Source organism: Somniosus microcephalus, chromosome 28, assembly GCF_052327205.1.
Source record: "Somniosus microcephalus isolate GS21.2 chromosome 28, FLI_Smic_1.0, whole genome shotgun sequence".
Lineage (NCBI taxonomy): Eukaryota > Metazoa > Chordata > Chondrichthyes > Squaliformes > Somniosidae > Somniosus > Somniosus microcephalus.
This window is the reverse complement of record NC_141014.1, coordinates 11,110,786-11,138,743: the sequence shown is the minus strand read 5'-3', so window position 1 is coordinate 11,138,743 and position 27,958 is coordinate 11,110,786. Positions and strand designations below refer to the sequence as shown.

The following is a 27,958-nucleotide window of genomic DNA, read 5'->3' as shown; positions in this document are numbered from 1 at the left end:
CCTCAACCCCCCCATCGCACTCCCCTCAACCCCCCCCCCATCGCACTCCCCTCAACCCCCCCCATCGCACTCCCCTCAACCCCCCCCATCGCACTCTCCCTCAACCCCCCCATCGCACTCCCCTCAACCCCCCCATCGCACTCCCCCTCAACCCCCCCATCGCACTCCCCTCAACCCCCCCCATCGCACTCCCCTCAACCCCCCCCATCGCACTCCCCTCAACCCCCCCCATCGCACTCCCCTCAACCCCCCCCCATCGCACTCCCCTCAACCCCCCCATCGCACTCCCCTCAACCCCCCCCATCGCACTCCCCTCAACCCCCCCATCGCACTCCCCTCAACCCCCCCCATCGCACTCCCCTCAACCCCCCCCATCGCACTCCCCTCAACCCCCCCATCGCACTCCCCTCAACCCCCCCATCGCACTCCCCTCAACCCCCCCATCGCACTCCCCTCAACCCCCCCATCGCACTCCCCTCAACCCCCCATCGCACTCCCCTCAACCCCCATCGCACTCCCCTCAACCCCCCCCATCGCACTCCCCTCAACCCCCCATCGCACTCCCCTCAACCCCCCCATCGCACTCCCCTCAACCCCCCCATCGCACTCCCCTCAACCCCCCCATCGCACTCCCCTCAACCCCCCCATCGCACTCCCCTCAACCCCCCCCATCGCACTCCCCTCAACCCCCCCATCGCACTCCCCTCAACCCCCCCATCGCACTCCCCTCAACCCCCCCCATCGCACTCAACCGCTCCCTCAACCCCCCCATCGCACTCCCCTCAACCCCCCCCATCGCACTCCCCTCAACCCCCCCATCGCACTCCCCTCAACCCCCCCATCGCACTCCCCTCAACCCCCCCATCGCACTCCCCTCAACCCCCCCATCGCACTCCCCTCAACCCCCCCATCGCACTCCCCTCAACCCCCCCCATCGCACTCCCCTCAACCCCCCCATCGCACTCCCCCTCAACCCCCCCCATCGCACTCCCCTCAACCCCCCCATCGCACTCCCCTCAACCCCCCCCATCGCACTCCCCTCAACCCCCCCCATCGCACTCCCCTCAACCCCCCCATCGCACTCCCCTCAACCCCCCCATCGCACTCCCCTCAACCCCCCCCATCGCACTCCCCTCAACCCCCCCATCGCACTCCCCTCAACCCCCCCATCGCACTCCCCTCAACCCCCCCATCGCACTCCCCTCAACCCCCCCATCGCACTCCCCTCAACCCCCCCATCGCACTCCCCAACCCCCCCATCGCACTCCCCTCAACCCCCCCATCGCACTCCCCTCAACCCCCCCATCGCACTCCCCTCAGCCCCCCATCGCACTCCCTCAACCCCCCATCGCACTCCCCTCAACCCCCCATCGCACTCCCCTCAGCCCCCCCATCGCACTCCCCTCAGCCCCCCCATCGCACTCCCCTCAGCCCCCCCATCGCACTCCCCTCAGCCCCCCCATCGCACTCCCCTCAGCCCCCCCATCGCACTCCCCTCAGCCCCCCCATCGCACTCCCCTCAGCCCCCCCATCGCACTCCCCTCAGCCCCCCCATCGCACTCCCCTCAGCCCCCCCATCGCACTCCCCTCAGCCCCCCCATCGCACTCCCCTCAGCCCCCCCATCGCACTCCCCTCAGCCCCCCCCATCGCACTCCCCTCAGCCCCCCCCATCGCACTCCCCTCAACCCCCCCCATCGCACTCCCCTCAACCCCCCCCATCGCACTCCCCTCAACCCCCCCATCGCACTCCCCTCAACCCCCCCATCGCACTCCCCTCAACCCCCCCATCGCACTCCCCTCAACCCCCCCATCGCACTCCCCTCAACCCCCCCATCGCACTCCCCTCAACCCCCCCATCGCACTCCCCTCAACCCCCCCATCGCACTCCCCTCAACCCCCCCATCGCACTCCCCTCAACCCCCCCATCGCACTCCCCTCAACCCCCCCATCGCACTCCCCTCAACCCCCCCATCGCACTCCCCCCACCCACTATTACACCCCTACAGAACCCCCTTCAACGCCCCCTCCCCGCTCCCCAACCACCCCTCACCCCCAACACTCCCTCACCATCTCACCCACCCATAGCCCCCAACACCCCCTCAATCTCTCACAGCCCCCCCTCACCCTCCCCCCCCTCTTCACACCCCCTCACTCCCTCATCCCCAACATCCCCTCACCCTCTGCCCACACCCCGTCACACACCCCCCCCACACTCGCGCCCCCCTCCGCCGTCTCGCGTCCGCCATCCCTCCCCGCGCGCCCCCTCCGCCGTCCCTCCTCGCCCCCCCTCCACCGTACCATCTTGCGCCCCCCCCCCCCCCCTCCAGTCGTAGAAATGCAAGTCTTTCACTTTGGAATCGCATCAAGAGGCTGCCAATTTGTACACAGCAAGATCCCAGAGACAGTGAATGAGATAAATGATCAGTTAATCTGTTTGGTGGTGTTGGTTGAGTGATAAATGTTGACCAGGACACCGGGGAGAACTCCCTTGAATAGTGCAATGGGATTTTTTTTATAAGTGCAACCAAAGAGGCAGACAGGTGCTTGGTTTGACGTCTCATTCAAAAGAGGTGATCTGCGACACCGCAGCACTCCCTCAGTCAATACCGCCCTGGAGTGTCGGCCTCGGTTGTCTGCCCAAGTCCAGTTGTGAGGCTTGAACCCACAACCTTTTGACTCCGGCAAGGCTGCTGCCCACTGAGCCAAGCTTGTAATTATTAACGGCCAACCTTTCATGGACATACAAGAAAAGTTGCGATCAAGAAATGACTGGGCAGCTATCTAACCTCATCTCTCTAGTACAGTACGGATCCATGGTCCTTAAGCTGCGCATATGAACCAATCTGGCCCACAGGTTCAAACCGGACAAAACCAGCAAGACAGAAATATAATTGCAAATAACACTGGGTCCCACAGGCTGTAGTTTGGATACTGGTCCTTTAGTACGTCAGCTCTCCCATTACAGCATCCACTGCCTCTTGAGAACGTCCCTGATGTTTTTGTCCCTCCTGCCCTGGCTGGCAGGTTACTCAATAGGATTCTCACTCTTTGAGTCAGGAAGTTCTCCAGCTAGTTACTTTTAAACTAACTTCAATTCTCTGAACCTAATTCCTTGGCTTACTGTGATGCAGTATTGTGGGGTTACCGCGATCCAAACCATATAATACTTTATACACAGTGCAATCTGCACTGAGAGTTGGCGCCATTTATAGAATGGTCACCAGTTCAGCCCATGTATTATGTCCCACTATATTCAACATGTGTGCTACGGTTTGGAGCTGAAAATGTGCGGTGGGGCTCAGGCCTGAAGCCTGGAGCAGAAGTCAAGCCTAGTTCCTAAAACAACTAAGGGCAGGGACTGTTTTCTGACTCAAAAGACCTGTGTTGAAATTCAGCTGACGTGCAAGTTGAGCAGGGAGCTTGTCCTGCTGTGGAATTGTCTTTCCCTGTCCCGTGAAATTCATTTGCATGTTGGGACGCATCAACCTTAATCCGGTGCAGTCATCCCTTGCCGTCGGGACAGGACAGCATTCCTGTTGCCCCGCAGACAGTGCTGCGGAGTTTGGATTGTTGGGAAGTTTTTCTCCTGTTAATGATTAAGTACCATGTGCATTCAGTAGCTCCCGATAAACAATTAGCTGGTGCATTGTACCTAATTGCAGGCTTGTTTTCTCTCTCTCGGCCAAACATCGCACTGCCGATTTTTTCGTTTTACAATTTGATTGCCAGTTCTTCAAGCAGATGCCAACTCTTGCTGCGATTCGGTTATGTAGGTGCAAGGTGTCCGCCAAGTATCTCACCCGAGTGGCCACTCTTCATGTATAGGCCTCGATAGTGAGTCTTGGCCGGTTGTTCGACTGTGAACGGCATCACAGCCTCGCTCAACAACTGCACACTCTAACTTTCCAGTCATATACAACAGTGACTACACTTCAAAAGTATTTCGCTGGCTGTAAAGCAGTTTGGGACGACCCAAGGTCACGAAAGGCGCTATATAAATGCAAGACTTTCTTCTGCTGATTTTTCTTTTCGCATCTTCTATGTTTCTATAAGGATAAGGGGTAAGCCATTTAGGACAGAGATGAGGAGGAATTTCTTCACCCAGAGAGTGGTGAACCTGTGGAATTCTCTACCACAGAAGGCAGTAGAGGCCAATTCATTAAATATATTCAAGAAGGAGTTGGATGTATTTCTTGAGGCTAAAGGGATCAAGGGATATGGGGAGAAGGCTGGGACAGGGTACTGAATTTGGATGATCAGCCATGATCTCATTGAATGGCAGAGCAGGCTCGAGGGGCCGAATGGCCTACTCCTGCTCCTATCTTCTATGTTTCTATCCCCTCGCTAACTGTGGCACCCGCCAGTTGAGATCATACTCTGCATCAGCCGGGGTCCAGCCTGCAACCTTCTGGTTCAGTAGCACGCTTACCTATTCAACCATGGAGCAGGGGTGGGGGGAAGAGAGAACGGGAAGGTGATATTGAAAGAAAGACTGACTTGCATTTATATAGGAAACTCTCTTTTAACCGGCACCTAACTAACCGGAAACCTCTCTTAACCGGCAAAATTCAGGAGTAGGTTCAGGTAAGTTTTACTTTATATTAGTGGCCGTGTAACCGGGGTTCCTGGATCTGTGGCCGTGTAACCGGGGTTCCTGGATCTGTGGCCGCGCAACCGGGGTTCCTGGATCTGTGGCCGTGTAACCGGGGTTCCTGGATCTGTGGCCGCGCAACCGGGGTTCCTGGATCTGTGGCCGCGCAACCGGGGTTCCTGGATCTGTGGCTGTGTAACCGGGGTTCCTGGATCTGTGGCCGTGTAACCGGGGTTCCTGGATCTGTGGCCGTGTAACCGGGGTTCCTGGATCTGTGGCCGTGTAACCGGGGTTCCTGGATCTGTGGCCGTGTAACCGGGGTTCCTGGATCTGTGGCCGTGTAACCGGGGTTCCTGGATCTGTGGCCGTGTAACCGGGGTTCCTGGATCTGTGGCCGTGTAACCGGGGTTCCTGGATCTGTGGCCGTGTAACCGGGGTTCCTCAGCACTGCACTAGGAGTGTCAGTCTGGATTTTTGTGCTGAAGTCTCTGGAGTGGGACTTGAATCCACAACCTTCTGACTCAGAGGCGAGGGTGCCACCCACTGAGCCAGGGCTGACACCGTTCCCGAGCAAGATCCTTGTAAGTCTGTTGTTTACTGGCTCTGCCCTCACCACCGAGGAACAAACATATTCCATCAACATCCAGTGCGGGAGCTTCTATTTATGTTTTCAAAATTACCAGTGGCCCAAAATATTTTTGCGTTAAGGTCCTGTGCAGGCAGTAACTGGTCCAGGCGATGTAAATCTCGGAAACCTTGGTAGTCGTGTTAGTTTATTGTTTTGCAGGCCTCTCTTCCTCCTCTGAAGGCGTTGACTCGTTTCTTAATTGTTTAATTTGTTCTCGCAATGTGTTTGGCAAGGTTGCATTTATTGCCCATCCCTAGTTCCCCTGGCAACTGAGTGATTCACTAGGCGCCACCTCTGAGAGCATTTAAAGTCAACCAACATGTCGTGGGGCTGGAGTTGTGCGTAGGCCATTTTGATGTAGGTGTGTCAAGAGCAAGTGGAGTTAGAGGGCAGAGGATAGATTGGACCGGGATGCTCAATGTAATTTGGCTCCTACGTTAAAGTCATACATACGACAGGTTGAGCGTCCTGAATCCGGCAACCTCGGGACCGAGGCCGAGCCGGTTTCCATGTTTTTCAGGACTTCAAAACGTGTTTCTGATGTCCGGAAATGTTGCAATCTGGGCTCGGGCGTTTTCGGACTTCGGACATCAGAAACACGTTCCGAAGTCCGGAAATGCCTGGGCCGCTCCTGCGTAGCGCTGACGTGTTTCTCCGGCCCGCCCCTTCTGTTAAAGGGGGAGGGACGCTGCGAGCTCTGTAGAGCATCCGATGGCCCACATTAGGCCACCAGGGCGGCGTGGTGCCGTGGCCGCAGCCTGGCGGAAACACTTAGTGGAGCTGCGCCGATTAAGGAGGAGAAAACACAACACTGAAATTTTATTGCATCACTCGCATTTTTCATAGGATTTTTAATAAAAAAAGACAACAAAAGTTAATGGCTTTTTGAGCGCCCAAAATCCGGAGTTCCAGATTCCAGAACACTTTACGGATTCCGGACGACCCTGCCACCAATCGTCCCGGATTCCGGAACTCCGGATTTTGGGCGCTCAACCTGTATCTTTATTTTTTTGTTCTCTTCCTATGATTTATTTATATGGTTAGGTAGAAAAATGTTCAGCAATTTGGGAAGCACAGTCGGTCTTACCACAGGAATATCTCTGCAGTATAGGCTGAGGAGCTGAGATGTAAAACTGAGGTGCTACAGCGCCGCCACTGGCAGGAGGGTGTAACTACAGCGTGACGTGTTTACATAGGAAATTTCCATTCTAAATGTGGCCACAGGACTTTATAATGGAAAAGTTGACACAGGAAGTGTGCACAGATGTCGGATTTTTAATGTGTAGGTGTTTGTGTTGTTTGGGGACTGAACTCTACGGGGCTACTGTGCGCTCGGTTGAGGTGCTGTGGTACAATCGTGGTATTGGAGAGCAAAAGCAAATTCCTGCAGATGCTGGAAATCTGAAATAGAAGCAGGAAATGCTGGAACTACTCAGCAGGTCAGGCAGCGTCTGTATGGTGCCCAGCTTGTGTGCGTGGCAGGGAGTGGGAATTAATAGTGACAAGGGTGTCCGTGCTGGATTTTATGAGCTAAAAAATGTGGGGACAATTTTAACTTATAAGTGAAATATGCAGAAGCTGTACCTTGGCACAGATGGAATCGTTTTATCACTTTAACCTTTACTATGCAGTGCGTTTCTCCTTTTCAAACATGACGTTGAACTCTATCCTATTATGATCGCTATAAGATATATGTTCAAGGTTAGGCTGCTAACTAAATCTGGCTCATTACTCATTATTAAATCTAATATGGCCTGCCCCGAAGAAGAGGAGGGGAGTTCTCCCTGGGGCCAATGTTTATCCATTAACCGACATCACTAAAACAGATTATCCGGTCTTTGTCTCGTTGCTATTTGTGGGATCTTGCTGTGTGCAAATTGGCTGCTGCATTTCCTACATTGGGACAGTGATTATGCTTCCAAAAGTACTTCATTGGCTGTAAAGCGCTTTGGGACATCCTGAGGTTGTGAAAGGTGCTGTATAAATGTTGTTCTTCATTTAGTGGTTTCCACGTGGAGTGGTTGAGGTGAATTGCATAGATGCATTCAAGGGGAAGCTAGATAAGTACATGGGGGAGAAAGGAATCGAAGGATATGTTGCTAGGGTGAGGTGAAGTAAGGTGAGAGGAGCTTCGTGTGTGGAGCATAAACACCAGCATAGACCAGTTGGGCCGAATGGCCTGTTTCTGTGCTGTACATTCTTCTGTATGTAACCCATCAGTCCGTAAGGGTGACCCTTACGGACTGAAAGGCCAGACATCCTACGAAACCCAGGCAGTGAGGACCTGCGGGAAGGAGGGGGGGGGGTTGGGGAGAGATATAGGGGTGTGTGTGCTAGGCCGTTGTAGCAGAGCCTGGTCTCCAATCATCTTGGATCCCCTTGCCATTGGACCAAGACCTTGCTCTGTCAAGCCCGTGTGGTAGCTGGTGTGCAACGGCCACCCCATATTTAAAAAATTCACGCACAGGCATCTTCCACCCTTTAAAATGAGCTTCAGGACCCTCATGGCTCGCATTGGACTCATCAGTCACCCGAGAACTCATTTTTAATCTGGAAGCAAGTCATCCTCGGTTCCAAGGGACTGCCTAAGAAGAAGAAGTACATTCTATGTAAAGTCCACGTGTAGCTGAGCCATTCAGAACAGACGGTCTCTGCTTCGATTCCGGCTCTCTGCTGAGTTAGCTGATCTCGGGTAGGGAGTCGTTTGGGGATTCAGCGCCTTAGACACAGTGAAGGGCGGAGGGAACAGCCAGGGTTCCAACGACTGATGGCTGCCCAGTCAGTCACCCCTGCTGGAAAGGCGTGTGAATCCCCGGTGAAGACCGGCTCAGAGCTTCCTCTCCCCAAAATGCAACAACTTGACCGCACTTTTTTACCTGCACTCGTACTTGAAGAGCGGGCAGTTGGCAGAGGTACCAGCGAGCACCCAGCACCTGTGGGACTGCACACCAGGTTCTTTTATACCACCTGAACAACCAGACGGGGCCTCGGTTTAACGTCTTATCTGAAAGACGGCACCTCCGACAGTGCAGCACTCTCTTGATCCCGCACTGAAGTTGATTTTTTTTAAAAAGCCTGTTGATAAACTGGAGCCTAAAATCTACCAGCACAGTTTACAGTGTTTTGGGCAAAGGGGAATGGCAGCACATTGTCTGAAAACAATTAAAACTGCACAGGAGCAGGTTTTATGTTCATCTTACTCCAGAGACTTGAGCACAAAAATCCAGGCTGACACTCCAGTGCAGTGCTGAGGGAGTGCGGCACTGTCGGAGGTGCCGACTTTTGCATGAGACCTTCAACTGAGGGCCCCGTCTGTCGTCCAACATCACTAAAACAGATTATCTGGTCATTATCACATCCTGTTTGTGCGAGCTTGCTGTGTACAAATTTTCTGACCACACTTCAAAAAGTACTTCATTGGCTGTAAAGCGCTTTGGGACGTCTGTTGGTCATGAAAGGCGCTACAGAAATGTATGTCTTTTTTTTAATGTTATAAGGCGCTATATAAATGAATGAAAGTTGTTTTGCTTGGCCATTCTTGTACTCTGTGGCTCACAGTCTGGCTCTAAATGTACAACAACAAATCTTCAGGTAGTACTTGGCAATCTGTCGCGTTCTAAACCCTGCTGCTGCACACGCTCCCCAATCACTGGTCGTGTCAATCTGCGCCGTGTGTGGGGGAGAGGCACAGACTCTTCCAGCCCTTCCTAGTACCTACACTTACCATAAGCTATTTTTTTTAATTTGTTTTTATGGGATGTGGGCGTCGCTGGCAAGGCCAGCATTTATTGCCCATTCCTAATTGCCCTTGAGAAGGTGGTGGTGAGCCACCGCCTTGAACCGCTGCAGTCCGTGTGGTGAAGGTACTCCCACAGTGCTGTTAGGGACGGAGTTCCAGGATTTTGACCCAGCGACGATGAAGGATCGGCGATATATTTCCCAGTCAGGATGGTGTGTGACTTGGAGGGGAACTTGGAGGTGGTGGTGTTCCCGTGCGCCTGCTGCCCTTGTCCTTCTAGGTGGAAGAGGTCGCGGGTTTCGGAGGTGCTGCCGAAGAAGCCTTGGCAAGTAACTTTATACCGGATTCTGATCAGAACAAATGGATCGCTAAGTGAAAAGTAACCATTGGATATTCTGGTCACTTAGTCCAGTTTAAGTCGGACGCAACTAAAAGTTGCAATATGTGTTAGTGCCAAATTGTTTCTTACAGGTTCTTTGTGAAATATTTCTGCCTGTTAAGAACATAGCAACAGGAGGAGACCATTCAGCCCCTCGAGCCTGTTCCGCCATTTAGTTAGATCATGGCTGATCTGTATCTGAACTCCACCCACCCGCCTTCATTCCATTACCCTTAATATCTTTGCCTAACAAAAATCTATCTCACTCAGTTTCAACTGGCCTCCAGCCTCACAGCTTTTTGGGGGAGAGAGTTCCAGATTTCCACCACCCTTTGTGTGAAGAAGTGCTTCCTGACATCACCCCTGAACGGCCTGGCTCTAATTTTAAGGTTATGTCCCCTTGTTCTGTACGCACCCCCCCCTCCCAAACCAGAGGAAATAGAGCAAAACTATCGTATTTTAATCATCTCCATAATATCACCCCTTAATCTTCTATACTCGAGGGAATACAAGCCCAGTCTGCAAACTGTCCTGATAATTGAGCCCTTTTAGTCCCGGTATTGTTCTGGTGAATCTGTGCTGCACCCCCTCCAAGGCCAATATCTCCCCCACCCACCAGGCATTGCCTCACTGCCTGTCCTCTGACACCTTGCGCAAGTGCTCATTCTTGTGTGAGCCTCGTCGGTGAATGTTGGGCTGTTCTACTGTGATCAGTCTCACGTGAGCTCGATCCTGTGCTCCTGACATCCAGGGGGGGGGGGGGGGGCAGCTCGACAATGGTCTGAAACTGAATGATTTTTTTTTCCTTCTCCCACCTTCGGAAACTCAGGCTAATCGTAGCATCGCTGCCCGACTTCAGATTGGTTAACTCGGCACAGGCCGGCCCTCGACCCCGGGACTGCCCTGGTCTGTTTGGGTCAGTACCTCACTGGGCAGGCACTGAGATGTCAGGAGAGCACTCCCACAGCGCTCGTCAAGCTGTCTCCTGCACACCTCAAACAAACTGCTTTTCTTGTTTTTTTTTCCAACAGAGAAATTCTGCCAACCCTGACGATCCCTTCAACGATGAAGAGAAAGCGAGGAAAGAGGTGGAAGCTTTAGCAAAGAAACTTGAGGAAAAATACGTGAGTGTCGTGTGGGCGCGAGTGTGAGTGCACGCGAGTGGTGCATCAGCGGACGCTGAGACATTCTCACACCACTTCTACCTTTTTTAAGAACAAAGAACTTGCATTTCTATAGCACCTTTCACATCCTCAGGACGTCCCAAAGTGCTTTACAGCCAATGAAGTACCTTTTGAAGTGTAGTCACTGTTGTAGTGTAGGAAACGCGGCAGCCAATTTGTGCACAGCAAGCTCCCACAAACAGCAAATGAGATACTGACCAGATAATCTGTTTTTAATGGTCTTGGTCGAGGGATAAATGTTGGCTTCGGACATCGGGGCAACTCCCCTGCTCGTTTTCGAATAGTGCTGAGGGATCCTTTAGGCCCACCTGAGAGCAGACGGGGGCCGCGGTCTCATCCGAAAGACGGCAGTATTGGCCTGGCTTGGGTGGCGTGATCTGTGTGGCTGTGTTTTTAATCGTGCTCAGCAGATCCCCGTATGAGAGAGAAATAAAGAGCCACTGAACAGGATGCAGAAACATTTCTGCCCTGTGAGCTTGGCTCCATGCCCAGAGAAATGCCATCCCAGCAGCTGGCTGTTTTAGCTCAGGTAGTTTTCCAAGTCTTCTCTGGCCCTGTTCCTGGCCTGTGCCTGTGAGCGATGACTCATTCAATCCCTGGGTATATTGTGACGCTGAAGTGGCAGCAACTTTGATTTCCAAACTCTTGGCTATTAAGCACATGTAGATAATTCAGACTGTAACTGATCATCCGAAGGTCGCACGTTTTTTCTCTTCTGTGAATTAATCTGTGAACACTTTCCCGGCAGACCTAATTGGTTGAATTATCTGGGGATGCAGGGCTTCAGTGTTGCACAACTGTCAGATTTCATTGGTCACTGGAAAGAAACCACAGCAAAAGGAGTTCAGTCGGTTCACGGGTGTTAAAGAAACCTGCGTGAACTGACTGTCTATCTTTTGTCCCCGGGATAAGCCTCCGACTAGAATAGGGATAAGCCTCCGACTAGACTCGGGATAAACCTCCGACTAGACTCGGGATAAACCTCCGACTAGACTCGGGATAAACCTCCGACTAGACTCGGGATAAGCCTCCGACTAGACTCGGGATAAACCTCCGACTAGACTCGGGATAAACCTCCGACTAGACTCGGGATAAACCTCCGACTAGACTCGGGATAAGCCTCCGACTAGACTCGGGATAAACCTCCGACTAGACTCGGGATAAACCTCTGACTAGACTCGGGATAAACCTCCGACTAGACTCGGGATAAACCTCCGACTAGACTCGGGATAAACCTCCGACTAGACTCGGGATAAACCTCTGACTAGACTCGGGATAAACCTCCGACTAGACTCGGGATAAACCTCCGACTAGACTCGGGATAAACCTCCGACTAGACTCGGGATAAGCCTCCGACTAGACTCGGGATAAGCCTCCGACTAGACTCGGGATAAGCCTCCGACTAGACTCGGGGATAAGCCTCCGACTAGACTCGGGATAAGCCTCCGACTAGACTCGGGATAAGCCTCCGACTAGACTCGGGAATAAACCTCCGACTAGACTCGGGATAAACCTCCGACTAGACTCGGGATAAACCTCCGACTAGACTCGGGATAAGCCTCCGACTAGACTCGGGATAAGCCTCCGACTAGACTCGGGATAAGCCTCCGACTAGACTCGGGATAAGCCTCCGACTAGACTCGGGATAAGCCTCCGACTAGACTCGGGATAAGCCTCCGACTAGACTCGGGATAAGCCTCCGACTAGACTCGGGATAAGCCTCAGACTAGACTCGGGATAAGCCTCCGACTAGACTCGGGATAAGCCTCCGACTAGACTCGGGATAAGCCTCCGACTAGGCTCGGGATAAGCCTCCGACTAGACTCGGGATAAGCCTCCGACTAGACTCGGGATAAGCCTCCGACTAGACTCGGGATAAGCCTCCGACTAGACTCGGGATAAGCCTCCGACTAGACTCGGATAAACCTCGGACTAGACTCGGGACAAGCCTCCGACTAGACTCGGGACAAGCCTCCGACTAGACTCTGGACAAGCCTCCGACTAGACTCGGGGATAAACCTCCGACTAGACTAGGGATAAGCCTCCGACTAGATTGGGATAAGCCTCCGACTAGACTCGGGAAAAATCTCCGACTAGACTAGGGATAAACCTCCGACTAGACTAGGGATAAACCTCCGACTAGACTAGGGATAAACCTCCGACTAGACTCTGGATAAACCTCCGACTAGACTCGGGATAAACCTCCGACTAGACTCGGGATAAGCCTCCGACTAGACTCGGGACAAGCCTCCGACTAGACTCGGGACAAGCCTCCGACTAGACTCGGGGATAAACCTCCGACTAGACTCGGGATAAGCCTCCGACTAGACTAGGGATAAACCTCCGACTAGACTCGGGATAAGCCTCCGACTAGACTCGGGGATAAACCTCCGACTAGACTCGGGAATAGCCTTCGACTAGACTCGGGATAAGCCTCCGACTAGACTCGGGGATAAACCTCCGACTAGACTCGGGAATAGCCTTCGACTAGACTAGGGATAAACCTCCGACTAGACTCTGGATAAACCTCCGACTAGACTCGGGATAAACCTCCGACTATACTCGGGTTAAGCCTCCGACTAGACTCGGGACAAGCCTCCGACTAGACTCGGGACAAGCCTCCGACTAGACTCGGGGATAAACCTCCGACTAGACTCGGGATAAGCCTCTGACTAGACTAGGGATAAACCTCCGACTAGACTCGGGATAAGCCTCCGACTAGACTCGGGATAAACCTCCGACTAGACTCGGGATAAGCCTCCGACTAGACTCTGGATAAGCCTCCGACTAGACTCGGGAATAGCCTCCGACTAGACTCGGGATAAGCCTCCGACTAGACTCAGGGATAAGCCTCCGACTAGACTCAGGGATAAACCTCGGACTAGACTCGGGACAAGCCTCCGACTAGACTCGGGACAAGCCTCCGACTAGACTCGGGACAAGCCTCCGACTAGACTCGGGACAAGCCTCCGACTAGACTCAGGGATAAACCTCGGACTAGACTCGGGACAAGCCTCCGACTAGATTGGGATAAGCCTCCGACTAGACTCGGGAAAAATCTCCGACTAGACTAGGGATAAACCTCCGACTAGACTAGGGATAAACCTCCGACTAGACTCGGGATAAACCTCCGACTAGACTCGGGATAAGCCTCCGACTAGACTCGGGATAAGCCTCCGACTAGACTCGGGATAAGCCTCCGACTAGACTCGGGATAAGCCTCCGACTAGACTCGGGATAAGCCTCCGACTAGACTCGGGATAAGCCTCCGACTAGACTCGGGATAAGCCTCCGACTAGACTCAGGGATAAACCTCGGACTAGACTCGGGACAAGCCTCCGACTAGACTCGGGACAAGCCTCCGACTAGACTCTGGACAAGCCTCCGACTAGACTCGGGGATAAACCTCCGACTAGACTAGGGATAAGCCTCCGACTAGATTGGGATAAGCCTCCGACTAGACTCGGGAAAAATCTCCGACTAGACTAGGGATAAACCTCCGACTAGACTAGGGATAAACCTCCGACTAGACTAGGGATAAACCTCCGACTAGACTCTGGATAAACCTCCGACTAGACTCGGGATAAACCTCCGACTAGACTCGGGATAAGCCTCCGACTAGACTCGGGACAAGCCTCCGACTAGACTCGGGACAAGCCTCCGACTAGACTCGGGGATAAACCTCCGACTAGACTCGGGATAAGCCTCCGACTAGACTAGGGATAAACCTCCGACTAGACTCGGGATAAGCCTCCGACTAGACTCGGGGATAAACCTCCGACTAGACTCGGGAATAGCCTTCGACTAGACTCGGGATAAGCCTCCGACTAGACTCGGGGATAAACCTCCGACTAGACTCGGGAATAGCCTTCGACTAGACTAGGGATAAACCTCCGACTAGACTCTGGATAAACCTCCGACTAGACTCGGGATAAACCTCCGACTATACTCGGGTTAAGCCTCCGACTAGACTCGGGACAAGCCTCCGACTAGACTCGGGACAAGCCTCCGACTAGACTCGGGGATAAACCTCCGACTAGACTCGGGATAAGCCTCTGACTAGACTAGGGATAAACCTCCGACTAGACTCGGGATAAGCCTCCGACTAGACTCGGGATAAACCTCCGACTAGACTCGGGATAAGCCTCCGACTAGACTCGGGATAAGCCTCCGACTAGACTCGGGAATAGCCTCCGACTAGACTCGGGATAAGCCTCCGACTAGACTCAGGGATAAGCCTCCGACTAGACTCAGGGATAAACCTCGGACTAGACTCGGGACAAGCCTCCGACTAGACTCGGGACAAGCCTCCGACTAGACTCGGGACAAGCCTCCGACTAGACTCGGGACAAGCCTCCGACTAGACTCAGGGATAAACCTCGGACTAGACTCGGGACAAGCCTCCGACTAGACTCGGGACAAGCCTCCGACTAGATTGGGATAAGCCTCCGACTAGACTCGGGAAAAATCTCCGACTAGACTAGGGATAAACCTCCGACTAGACTAGGGATAAACCTCCGACTAGACTCGGGATAAACCTCCGACTAGACTCGGGATAAGCCTCCGACTAGACTCGGGATAAGCCTCCGACTAGACTCTGGATAAACCTCCGACTAGACTCGGGATAAACCTCCGACTAGACTCGGGATAAGCCTCCGACTAGACTCGGGATAAGCCTCCGACTAGACTTGGGATAAGCCTCCGACTAGACTCGGGGATAAACCTCCGACTAGACTCGGGATAAGCCTCCGACTAGACTAGGGATAAACCTCCGACTAGACTCGGGATAAGCCTCCGACTAGACTAGGGATAAACCTCCGACTAGACTCGGGATAAGCCTCCGACTAGACTCGGGATAAGCCTCCGACTAGACTCGGGAATAGCCTTCGACTAGACTCGGGGATAAACCTCGGACTAGACTCGGGACAAGCCTCCGACTAGACTCGGGACAAACCTCCGACTAGACTAGGGATAAGCCTCCGACTAGACTAGGGATAAGCCTCCGACTAGACTCGGGGATAAACCTCCGAATAGACTCGGGATAAGCCTCCGACTAGACTAGGGATAAGCCTCCGACTAGACTCGGGATAAACCTCCGACTAGACTCGGGATAAACCTCCGACTAGACTCGGGATAAACCTCCGACTAGACTCGGGATAAGCCTCCGACTAGACTCGGGATAAGCCTCCGACTAGACTTGGGATAAGCCTCCGACTAGACTCGGGGATAAACCTCCGACTAGACTCGGGATAAGCCTCCGACTAGACTAGGGATAAACCTCCGACTAGACTCGGGATAAGCCTCCGACTAGACTAGGGATAAACCTCCGACTAGACTCGGGATAAGCCTCCGACTAGACTCGGGATAAGCCTCCGACTAGACTCGGGAATAGCCTTCGACTAGACTCGGGGATAAACCTCGGACTAGACTCGGGACAAGCCTCCGACTAGACTCGGGACAAACCTCCGACTAGACTAGGGATAAGCCTCCGACTAGACTAGGGATAAGCCTCCGACTAGACTCGGGGATAAACCTCCGAATAGACTCGGGATAAGCCTCCGACTAGACTAGGGATAAGCCTCCGACTAGACTCGGGATAAACCTCCGACTAGACTCGGGATAAACCTCCGACTAGACTCGGGGAGAAACCTCCGACTAGACTCGGGATAAGCCTCCGACTAGACTCGGGATAAACCTCTGACTAGACTCGGGATAAACCTCCGACGAGACTCGGGATAAACCTCTGACAATGCCACTGGCTATTGACTATTATATCTATAATCTATTAAAAATCTTGCGCCTGCTCGCTTATGTCCTCTTAACTTGAAGGGAAGCAAACTAAACAACTTCTGGGACTTGCAGGGTCAAAAGAACCACAAGCGACGGAAAGACCGGATGCAGGATTTAATTGACATGGGGTACGGCTACGATGACACGGACCCGTTCATCGATAACTCCGAAGCGGTGAGTGTTGGTCATTGGAGAGCTGTACTGCCCCTTTGGCAATAAATGAGTATTTGTCCTTTTAGCTTCACTTTGTGTGTTGTAAGGAACCTAACCAACCTCTCCATGGACTGATTGAGCAGCAGAACCAACAGCAAGTAACTGAGGGAGGTTACAAGTGGGATTTACCGGCAAAGTACGGTGAGATGTGCCAATATTATGGTGGTGCATTGCGGGGAGTTTTAAACATGCACTGTGGAGAAAGTCAGTCGAGTAATTCTGCCCATTGTCAATACAATCCTCCAGCAGAGCGCTTTCTGTCCTGTGTGCTACCTAGTAAGGCTTTCAACCTACCAGTGTTGGGTGTGGATTTCTTTTCATTGGTAGGGTGTCTAGACCCGTAGGCAGAATCTTAAGACTGTAGGGCCCGTGGAGTAGGCTACACTGAACGTTAAGGGGGTCATTTTCCAAGTGCCAGGGGGCCATCGGCCACCAGCTGCTCATGTTGGACTATTGCAGGTCCACAGCCAGTGATTGACCTTAGTGTCCATAGGCTCCCTCTGCCAGCATGTCCTCAAATGATTATCCTCTGTGTCATGACTGTTAGCATTGAAGCACTTACTGCTGTGTTTGTTAACATTCATACAATACGATTAAATGCGAATATTCATTGTGTGACTGTACACTGTTATTCAGAGTGTGACTGTACGCTGTTATTCACGGTGTGACTGTACGCTGTTATTCACGGTGTGACTGTACGCTGTTATTCACGGTGTGACTGTACGCTGTTATTCACGGTGTGACTACGCTGTTATTCACGGTGTGACTACGCTGTTATTCACGGTGTGACTACGCTGTTATTCACGGTGTGACTACGCTGTTATTCACGGTGTGACTACGCTGTTATTCACGGTGTGACTACGCTGTTATTCACGGTGTGACTACGCTGTTATTCACGGTGTGACTACGCCGTTATTCACGGTGTGACTACGCCGTTATTCACGGTGTGACTGTACGCCGTTATTCACGGTGTGACTACGCCGTTATTCGCGGTGTGACTGTACGCCGTTATTCGCGGTGTGACTACGGCGTTATTCGCGGTGTGACTGTACGCCGTTATTCGCGGTGTGACTGTACGCCGTTATTCGCGGTGTGACTGTACGCCGTTATTCGCGGTGTGACTGTACGCCGTTATTTGCGGTGTGACTGGAGGCCGTTATTCGCGGTGTGACTGTACGCCGTTATTCACGGTGTGACTGTACGCCGTTATTCGCGGTGTGACTGTACGCCGTTATTCGCGGTGTGACTGGAGGCCGTTATTCGCGGTGTGACTGTACGCCGTTATTCGCAGTGTGACTGTACGCCGTTATTCGCAGTGTGACTGTACGCCGTTATTCGCAGTGTGACTACGCCGTTATTCGCAGTGTGACTACGCCGTTATTCGCAGTGTGACGACGCCATTATTCGCAGATTGACTGTACGCCGTTATTCACTGTGCCTGTACGCCGTTATTCACTGTGCCTGTACGCCGTTATTCACTGTGACTGTACACCATTATTCGCAGTGTGACTGTACGCCGTTATTTGCAGTGTGACTGTACGCCGTTATTCGCAGTGTGCCTGTACGCCGCTATTCAGTGTGCCTGTACGCCGTTATTCGCAGTGTGCCTGTACGCCGTTATTCGCAGTGTGCCTGTACGCCGTTATTCGCAGTGTGCCTGTACGCCGTTATTCGCAGTGTGCCTGTACGCCGTTATTCGCAGTGTGCCTGTACGCCGTTATTCGCAGTGTGCCTGTACGCCGTTATTCGCAGAGTGCCTGTACGCCGTTATTCGCAGCGTGCCTGTACGCCGTTATTCGCAGCGTGCCTGTACGCCGTTATTCGCAGCGTGCCTTACGCCGTTATTCGCAGCGTGCCTGTACGCCGTTATTCGCAGCGTGCCTGTACGCCGTTATTCGCAGCGTGCCTGTACGCCGTTATTCGCAGCGTGCCTGTACGCCGTTATTCGCAGTGTGCCTGTACGCCGTTATTCGCAGTGTGCCTGTACGCCGTTATTCGCAGTGTGCCTGTACGCCGTTATTCGCAGTGTGCCTGTACGCCGTTATTCAGTGTGACTGTACGCCGTTATTCGCAGTGCGACTGTACGCCGTTATTCACAGTGCGACTGTACGCCGTTATTCAGTGAGACTGTACGCCGTTATTCAGTGTGACTGTACGCCGTTATTCGCAGTGCGACTGTACGCCGTTATTCGCTGTGCGACTGTACGCCGTTATTCAGTGTGACTGTACGCCGTTATTCAGTGTGACTGTACGCCGTTATTCAGTGTGACTGTACGCCGTTATTCAGTGTGACTACGCCGTTATTCACTGTACGCCGTTATTCGCGGTGTGTCTGTACGCCGTTATTCGCGGTGTGTCTGTACGTTGTTATTCGCGGTGTGACTGTACGCCGTTATTCGCGGTGTGACTGTACGCCGTTATTCACGGTGTGACCGTACGCCGTTATTCCCGGTGTGACCGTACGCCGTTAGTCCCGGTGTGACCTTACGCCCTTAGTCGCGGTGTGACCGTACGCCCTTAGTCGCGGTGTGACCGTACGCCCTTAGTCGCGGTGTGACCGTACGCCCTTAGTCGCGGTGTGACCGTACGCCCTTAGTCGCGGTGTGACCGTACGCCCTTAGTCGCGGTGTGACCGTACGCCCTTAGTCGCGGTGTGACCGTACGCCCTTAGCCGCGGTGTGACCGTACGCCCTTAGCCGCGGTGTGACCGTACGCCCTTAGCCGCGGTGTGACCGTACGCCCTTATTCACGGTGTGACCGTACGCCGTTATTCGCAGCGTATGGTGGATTTGATCTCATGCCTCTGGATCATTGGTCCAGGCCTCTGGATTTCTAGCCCAGTAACTTTACCACAATACTACTGCTCCTGGTGGAATCACCAAGGGCTCCTGCTGAAACCTGAATTTATTTTCCAGTATGACGAGTTGGTTCCAGCCTCCCTGACAACAAAATACGGAGGGTTTTACATAAACACGGGGACGCTGCAGTTCCGGCAGACCTCCGACACCGAAGATGAAGATGTGGGAGGGAAGAAAAGACTGAAATCGCCTAAAGTAAGTCGCAGTTTCATTTTCATTCCATGGCGGCTTGTGTTACCTTGGGGGGGAAATACTCAAATGATGATGTGACCCTAACGCGCCTCCTATTCTGGTTATCGATGGTTTGGCATCTAGTGCCAGCATTTCAACTGGAACTATCTACTCTGGTCCCATTTTCCACCCGTTCGCCATGTCATTTTATATTCTTTTTCAAATAGTTATCCAAATCCCTTTTAAATGATCAGGTCACTGTTTTAATAGCCTCTTGTGATAAAGCATTCCAGGTTCTAATAAGCCTCTGTGTGGGGGGAAAAATGTCTTCTAACCTCCCCCTTCGTTCTTCCTATTGATAATCCTCTGTCTACGCCGCCTTGTTTTTTAAAAATTTGTTTATGGGATGTGGGCGTCGCTGGCAAGGCCAGCATTTATTGCCCTTGAAAAGGTGGTGGTGAGCTGCCGCCTTGAACGCTGCAGCCCGTGTGGTGAAGGTGCCCCCACAGTGCTGTTAGGGAGGGAGTTCCAGGATTTTGACCCAGTGGCAATGAAGGATCGGTGATATACTCTCAAGTCAGGATGGTGTGTGACTTGGAGGGGAACTTGGAGGTGGTGTTCCCATTCGCCTGCTGCCCTTGTCCTTCTAGGTGGAAGAGGTTGCGAGTTTGGGAGGTGCTGTCGAAGAAGCCTTGGCGAGTTGCTGCAGTGCATCTTGTAGATGGTACACACTGCAGCCACGGTGCGCCGGTGGTGGAGGGAGTGAATGTTTAAGGTGGTGGATGGGGTGCCAATCAAGCGGGCTGCTTTGTCCTGGATGGTGTCGAGCTTCTTGAGTGTTGTTGGAGCTGCACTCATCCAGGCAAGTGGCGAGTATTCAATCCACTCCTTACTTGTGCCTTGTAGATGGTGGAAAGGCTTTGGGGAGTCGGGAGGTGAGACACTCGCCGCAGAATACCCAGCCTCTCTCTGCTGAGATTTATATTGCTGTTGTTATTTCACAGAGACTAATTCCGCCAGGTGTCCTGAGGTGTTATAAAATCCAATTTCTTTTTTTAAATGTGTTTTTTGTAACAAACTTTGAACGACTTATTAATGAAACTCCATCTTTAGATTTTGCCTCCATCTTGGGAGGGATGTGATTGGCCGTCCCATGTGCTCGTGTTCTTACAGACTGGATAATAAGCAGAAAGCTTGCTGTGTTTGTTTTTTTTTAGAGACAAAAATTAAAAGATGGAGAAGACAGGGCGGTGAAAAAGCAAAAGAGAAAGGAAGAAGGAGGGATGAAGGAGAAGAAGCCAAGGAAGCTGAAACTTTCCAAGGAGTCTGGGTGAGTGAGTCGCTGGAATGGCAGTGAGTGCGAGGTGTCATTAATCGTGGGCACTGAAAGATTGTTGCTGCAGATTACAGCAAGAAAGTCAGACCAGAAAAGGGAAATCGGAGGAGAAAATTGAGAAAAACTTTACTCAAAAAACCCACCAAGCAAGATACAGACATTCCAAATACAGTGAGATGGGGGAGTTAAAGAAAGAAAGACTTGCATTTCTATAGCGCCTTTCAGGACCACCGGACGTCCCAAAGCGCTTTACAGCCAATGAAGTATTTTTTGAAGTGTAGCCAATTTTGAGCACAGCAAGCACCCACAAACAGGAATGTGACAATGACCAGATACAGGAAACTTTGTTATATCCGGCACCGACGGGACCGAGCTGTTGCCGATCTATCAAAACTGCCGGACATACAAAGTTAATGTTGAAGCATACGGAGGTTTTCATCTCCGTATCTGACAACAAACACTGTTGCTTAGCAACAGCTTCTAAACAGTCGGCTGCAGCTGCAAGTGTCTGTAGCTGAAGCTGTTGCTATAGCTACAGACCTTGCAGTGCCTGACTAGGGGGAAAAAAGCAACGAGAACTAAAAAAACTTATAGAAAACGGCTCCTGATTTTTGCCATTAGATCGAGTATTCTGGACATATAACCTCCGGATAAACCAAAGTTTCCTGTAGTCTGTTTTAGTGATGTTGATTGAGGGATAAATATTGGCCCGGGACACCGGGGATAACTCCCCTGCTCTTCTTAGAACCAATGGAGGGGTGGGCTACATTGTCTTTTCTTGTACAAAAGCAAAATACTGCGGATACTGGATATCTGAAATAAATACAATAATTGCTGGAAACACTCAGCAGGTCAGGCAGCATCTGTGGAGAGAGAAACAGAGTTAACATTTCAGGTCGACGGCCTTTCGAAAGGTCATTGATCTGAAACGCTAACTCTGTTGGTCTTTTCTCATCCCTGACTCCCCATCCCTGACTCCCCTTGTGCTAATATGTTGGGTTTCCTATCCATGTCCTCCAGAGCAGGTGGTTCTGCCTGACGACGTATCTTATATTGGAGGGTTTAGTGTCGTCGCAGTCATGTAGTGCTGCTCCATGACTGTTCCAGGGCTCTCCAGGCCGGCCTCCCAGCTATCGCCCTCCATAAACTTCAGCTCATCCAAAACTCTGCTGCCCGTATCCTAACTCGCAAAAGTCCCCTTCGCCCATCACTCCTGTGCTCACTGACCTACATTGGCTCCCTGTCCAGTAACGCCTCGGATTTAAAATTCTTATCTTACACGGCCTCGTCCCTCCCTATCTCTGTAAACTCCTCCAGCCCTACAACCCTCCGAGATCTCTGCGTTCCTCCAATTCTGGCCTCTTGTGCATTCTCAATTTCCTTCACCCCACCATTGGTGGCTGTACTTTCAGCTGTCTAGGCCCCAAGCACTGCAACTCCCTAAAACACTCTGGGCTGGATTTTGTGAATAGAGACATGCTGGAGGTGGGACTGCTGCTTGTCGGGTCTAAGTCCCGCCTCCATCATGTTCTGGCCAACTAGTGGGATTTTCCCCTGATTGACCTTGTTAAGCCCGCCCTGCGGGCTCAGCAGGCCAATTAGGGGGAAGTCACTGACAGAGGACGTCAGTGTCTGACGTGCCATCTGTCAAGACTTCTTGAAAGAAGAAATGTCAGCATTTGACAGCTCTGTGAAGCCGTCAAACACTGACATTCTGTGTAGTTTGATGAGCCCTTGTGTTCAGGATTCGGCAAACCTTTCAACTTTGTAGATTTCAGATGACTGTTGGTTCGGAGGATCCAACAGCCAGTCTGTGAAATCTACAAGGAAGATGTCGGGACTCCCGATCCAGAGCGGATGTTGAATGGCGGAGCAGGCTCGAGGGGCCGAATGGCCTACTCCTGCTCCTATCTTCTATGTTTCTAAGGCTGTAGGCAGAAACAAAGGTAAGTGAACATTTTCTAGCACTTAACACTCACCTCATATACTTACCACTCCACACTTGCACCCATCACTCACCTCTACATTGCACTTTCAGACCCCGCAGACCTCCTACTCGACTCCTCCAACCCGGCAGGGCTCTCCAAGGTCGGGAAACCTTCACCTGAAAAGGAAAAATGGGACTAATCATTTTTTCTGCCTGTTAACTACCTGTTAACAGGCAGTTAAAAGAATTTAATCCCTTTCCCGTCTCGAGGAGACAGGACCCGAAGCAGCACATCTTCCCGCCTCCTGGCAAAAGGGCACAGGCGGGATGGGGGCGGGTTTGCCAGCCGCCCCCACTTTCTACTACTTTACCGGCAGTCCCGTCTCCATACCCGCTTCCTCGGGGCTGAGAAACTCCAGCCCTCTGCCTCTCTACTTCTCTCTTCCTTTAAGAGGCTCCTTATAACCTACCATTTTGCCCAAACTTTTGGTCGCCTGTCCTACTATCTCCTCATGTGGCTCGTTGTCAAATTTTATTTGTTAACGCTCCTGTGAAGCGCTGTGGGACGTTTTACTATGTTAAAGGCGCCGTATAAATGCAAGTTGCTGGTGTTGATTGGCAAGGCATGGGTTTATGGATGCGAGTCCTCCTGCGGTGAGGATCCAGTCTCGGCCACTCGGTGCAGCCCAAGAACGTTCCTAAAGGGAGGGGAAAAGTGGAGCAACAGTCACGTGCCACTTTTTGCCCATCCTGTTGGGTTGGGCGTAAGGTCTGTAGAATTCTAAAGGAGAGTGAATACAAAAAAAAAATAACCGGGCTAGATTCCAGAGTGGGCATTTAATACAAATTACTAGAATCATACAACACAGAAGGAGGCCATTCGGCCCATTGTACCTGTGCCGGCTCTTTAAAGGAGCTGGCCAATTAGTCCCACTCCCCTGCTCTTTTCCCATAGCCCTGCAATTGTTTCCTTTTTAAGTATATATTCACTTCCCTTTTGAAAGTTACTATTAAATCTGCTTCCACCACCCTTTCAGACAAATTAATGGTGGGTGTTATGATGCTTTAGTAAACTGAAATCTTCCATCACAGATCATTAAAGTTGGTTCTATCACTGGAAGCCCTGAGATTGGGTTGCAGTTTTTACTAACTGTTCTCTACGGGGGTCGCTCACTAAGTACACATGGTGCGGTACTGAGGCATACAGAACAGCAACCTCCCGTGTCTGGTTGCTGGCCTGTACCGAGCTAACTCGGCTCAGATGGCAGAAATGTCGATGCGACAATTGGTCTCGCCTCTCACGACCCAAGGAGGAGATTTTTGGGCTAACGGATGGGGAGATTGTTGAGGCTGGCGCCCTTACTCTTGAGTCTCTAAACCAAGCTACTGAGGAACCACATAAGTATGTTCTATGGGGTCCGTCCAAACCCCACTTGGCTAAACGTAGCACAGGTTGGCAAGAGCCAAGCCTTAGCGATCCTACGGCGTGTGCTGGGTTGCTGCTGGCATTTATCAGCTAAAACGATGGTAAGCTTCCTGCTGGCCCTGCTAGATTGAGCAGTTTGGACCTATACTCTCTGGAGTTTAGAAGAATGAGAGGTGATCTCATTGAAACATACAAGATTCTGAGGGGATTTGACAGGGTAGATGCTGAGAGGTTGTTTCCCCTGGCTGGAGAGTCTAGAACTAGGGGTCATAATCTCAGGATAAGGGGTCAGCCATTTAAGACTGAGATGAGGAGGAGTTTCTTCACTCGGAGGGTTGTGAATCTTTGGAATTCTCTGCCCCAGAGGGCTGTGGATGCTCAGTCGTTGAGTATATTCAAGGCTGAGATCGATAGATTTTTGGACTGTCTGCGAATCAAGGGCTATGGAGACCGGGCGGGAAAGTGGAGTTGAGGTCGAAGATCAGCCATGATCTTATTGAATGACGGAGCAGGCTCGAGGGGCCATATGGCCGACTCCTGATCCTATTTCTTATGTTCTTATGCCAGGATACCCTAAGGACAGAAGTATTACGCCATTTATCACATGGTGTATTATTCTGCTGTGCGGAGTGAGGCCACAGGGTGTGAGTAGGCCCACCCCGAAGTTAGTTAGAAGCTGATTCCTCTTGGGCATATCCTGAGGTTGATCAAAGGGTAATTGTTAATCAGTGGTTATGCAGCAGCACAAAAGGCCTCCCATATTTTGTTCTCAAGTTTGTTTTGCATCTGTAAAACCTGCAAGATCTAATGTGTGGGACTTCAAATTTACTATTAGTCACCCTCCTGTGGTGCTTTACACGAGGATTCAGGACCTAGAGAGCAAGGAGTAATTGAGCCTGGGTGCACAGCCGTAATTCCCCATTTTAAAGCCATACGTGCTATTTTTATGGAATACTTTGATATATTTATAGTTGAATAGCAAAATTTACTGCAATTTGGGGAGCGGAGAAGTCGTGTTGGTTACAGCATAGGCTGTACAGGCTGATGGGCTAGGAGTTACTACAGTGCCATCAGTGGAGGGAGGGTGTAATTACAACGTGACGAGTTTACATAGGCATTATAAATGTGGTCATAAATTTATAATGGAAAAAGTTGACAAAAAATTGAGAACTAGAAATAAGGTTTTGTAAATGGGACGTGTGAGTGGGTGTAAGATTTTGAATATATTTTATATAAATATAGATGGATGATGCACATAAGCTTGTATCATTTATACTAAATAAATCCTGATGTGATGCATTTCATTTGCAAAACAGAAATAAGGAGGAAACATGTATCTACAACCGTACTGATTTTTTGAAGATTAGGGATACGTGTGGGCTTTGACCCCGTTCTACAGATTGAACACGCCGAATACCCATCAAAACAAACCTGAAAACACACTTTCTTTTCTGTGATAATTTCTTGTCAACCGACCCTTCCGCTGGCAGAGCGGGTGACTTACTCCTACAGTGCAAACAACATGCCCCAACGGCTGGTGGGGGGGTGCCTACAGCTTCCCCCAGCCCCTTGCATGAAGATGCCAAAAATGTTGTTTGCCACTGGGAAGTGTACCTACACTCCTCCACCACTCCATACCCGTCAGTGTTACATTGACACAGAATTTACAGCACAGAAACAGGCCATTCGGCCCAACAGGTCCATGCCGGTGTTTATGCTCCACACCAGCCTCCTCCCACCCCTCTTCATCTCACCCCATCAACATATCCTTCTATCCCTTTCTCCCTCACGTGCTTATCTAGCTTCCTCTTAAGTGCATCTATGCTAGTTCAACATTCTAACCACTCTCTGGATGAAGAACTTGCTCCTGAATTCCCTATTGGATTTATTAGTGACTATCTTCTCTTTATGGCCCCTAGTTTTAGATTCCCTCACAAGTGGAAACATCTTCGCGACCCTACCCTATCAAGCCCCTTCATAATCTTAAAGACCTCTATTAGGTCACCCCCTCAGCCTTCTCTCTGCGAGAGAAAAGAGCCCCTGGTAGTTCTAACACTTCTGTTCTGGTATCACCAGAGTGGATGCTCCTCACCATACATAGGCCTGACATTTTATTTTAAGGCTTGTACTTATTTGTAAGCTGTTCTCCCTCGCACTCTTCCCAATCTTGAGAAATCGATTCAGGTGCCAATTTGGTTTTCTGGCAACCTGTCGTCAGCTATACAAAGCCCTGGTTAGCCCACACCTGGAGCACTGTGAGCAGCTCTGGGCACCGCACCTTAGGAAGGATATATTGGCCTTGGAGGGAGTGCAGCGTAGGTTTACCAGAATGATACCCGGACTCCAAGGGTTAAATTACGAGGAGAGATTACACAAACTAGGGTTGTATTCCCTGGAATTTAGAAGGTTAAGGGATGATTTGATCGAAGTTTTCAGGATATTAAGGGGAACAGATAGGGTAGATAGAGAGAAACTATTTCTGCTGTTTGGGGAGTCTAGGACTAGGGGACATAGTCTAAAAATTAGAGCCAGACCTTTCAGGAGTGAAATTAGGAAACACTTCTACACACAAAGGGTGGTAGAAGTTTGGAACTCTCTTCCATAAACGCCAGTTGATGCTAGATCAATTGTAAATTTTAATTCTGAGATTGACAGATTTTTGTTATCCAAAGGTATTAAGGGATATGGGGCAAAGGCAGGTATATGGAGTTAGGTCGCAGATCTGCCTTTTTTAGTCATTCATGGGATGTGGGCGTCGCTGGCGAGGCCAGCATTTATTGCCCATCCCTAATTGCCCTTGAGAAGGTGGTGGTGAGCCGCCGCCTTGAACCGCTGCAGTCCGTGTGGTGAAGGTACTCCCACAGTACTGTTGGGGAGGGAGTTCCAGGATTTTGACCCAGTGACGATGAAGGATCAGCTGATATATTTCCAAGTCGGGATAATGTGTGACTTGGAGGGGAACTTGGAGGTGGTGGTCTTCCCATGCGCCTGCTGCCCTTGTCCTTCTAGGTGGTAGAGGTCACGGGTTTGGGAGGTGCTGCCGAAGAAGCCTTGGCGAGTTGCTGCAGTGCATCTTGTAGATGGTACACACTGCAGCCACGGTGCGCCGGTGGTGGAGGGAGTGAATGTTTCAGGGGATCGATGGGGTGCCAGTCAAGCGGGCTGCTTTGTCCTGGATGGTGTCGAGCTTCTTGAGTGTTGTTGGAGCTGCACTCATCCAGGCAAGTGGAGAGTATTCCATCACATTCCTTACTTGTGCCTTGTAGATGGTGGAATGTTTTTGGGGAGTCAGGAGGCGAGACACTCGCCGCAGAATACCCAGCCTCTGACCTGCTCTTGTTGCCACAGTATTTATGTGGCTGGTCCAGTTAAGTTTCTGGTCAATGGTGAACCCCATGGTGGGGGATTCGGCGATGGTAATGCCGTTGAATGTCAAGGGTCGGTGGTTAGACTCTTGCTTGTTGGAGATAGTCATTGCCTGGCACTTGTGTGCCGCGAATGTTACCTGCCACTTATCGGCCCAAGCCTGAATGTCATCCAGGTCTTGTTGCATGCGGGCATGGACTGCTTCATTATCTGAGGAGTTGCGAATGGCACTGAACACTGTGCAGTCATCAGCGAACATTCCCATTTCTGACCTTATGTTAGAGGGAAGGTCATTGATGAAGCAGCTGAAGATGGTTGGGCCTAGGACACTGCACTGAGGAACTCCTGG

General features: G+C 51.5%; 1 protein-coding gene across 6 annotated transcripts in view; it reads left to right on the top strand.

Moving 5' to 3' along the window:
• Positions 1-27,958, top strand: part of LOC147098788 (ubinuclein-2-like) — a 106,305-nt gene that overhangs the window by 9,221 nt on the left and 69,126 nt on the right. For all 6 annotated transcript variants that reach the window (XM_085969474.1, XM_085969472.1, XM_085969470.1 and 3 more), the window contains exons 2-5: positions 10,370-10,462; positions 16,385-16,486; positions 19,441-19,578; positions 20,772-20,884. In XM_085969474.1, coding sequence (XP_085825600.1) covers positions 10,370-10,462; positions 16,385-16,486; positions 19,441-19,578; positions 20,772-20,884 — 446 coding nt within the window. The remainder of the gene's footprint in view (positions 1-10,369; positions 10,463-16,384; positions 16,487-19,440; positions 19,579-20,771; positions 20,885-27,958) is intronic.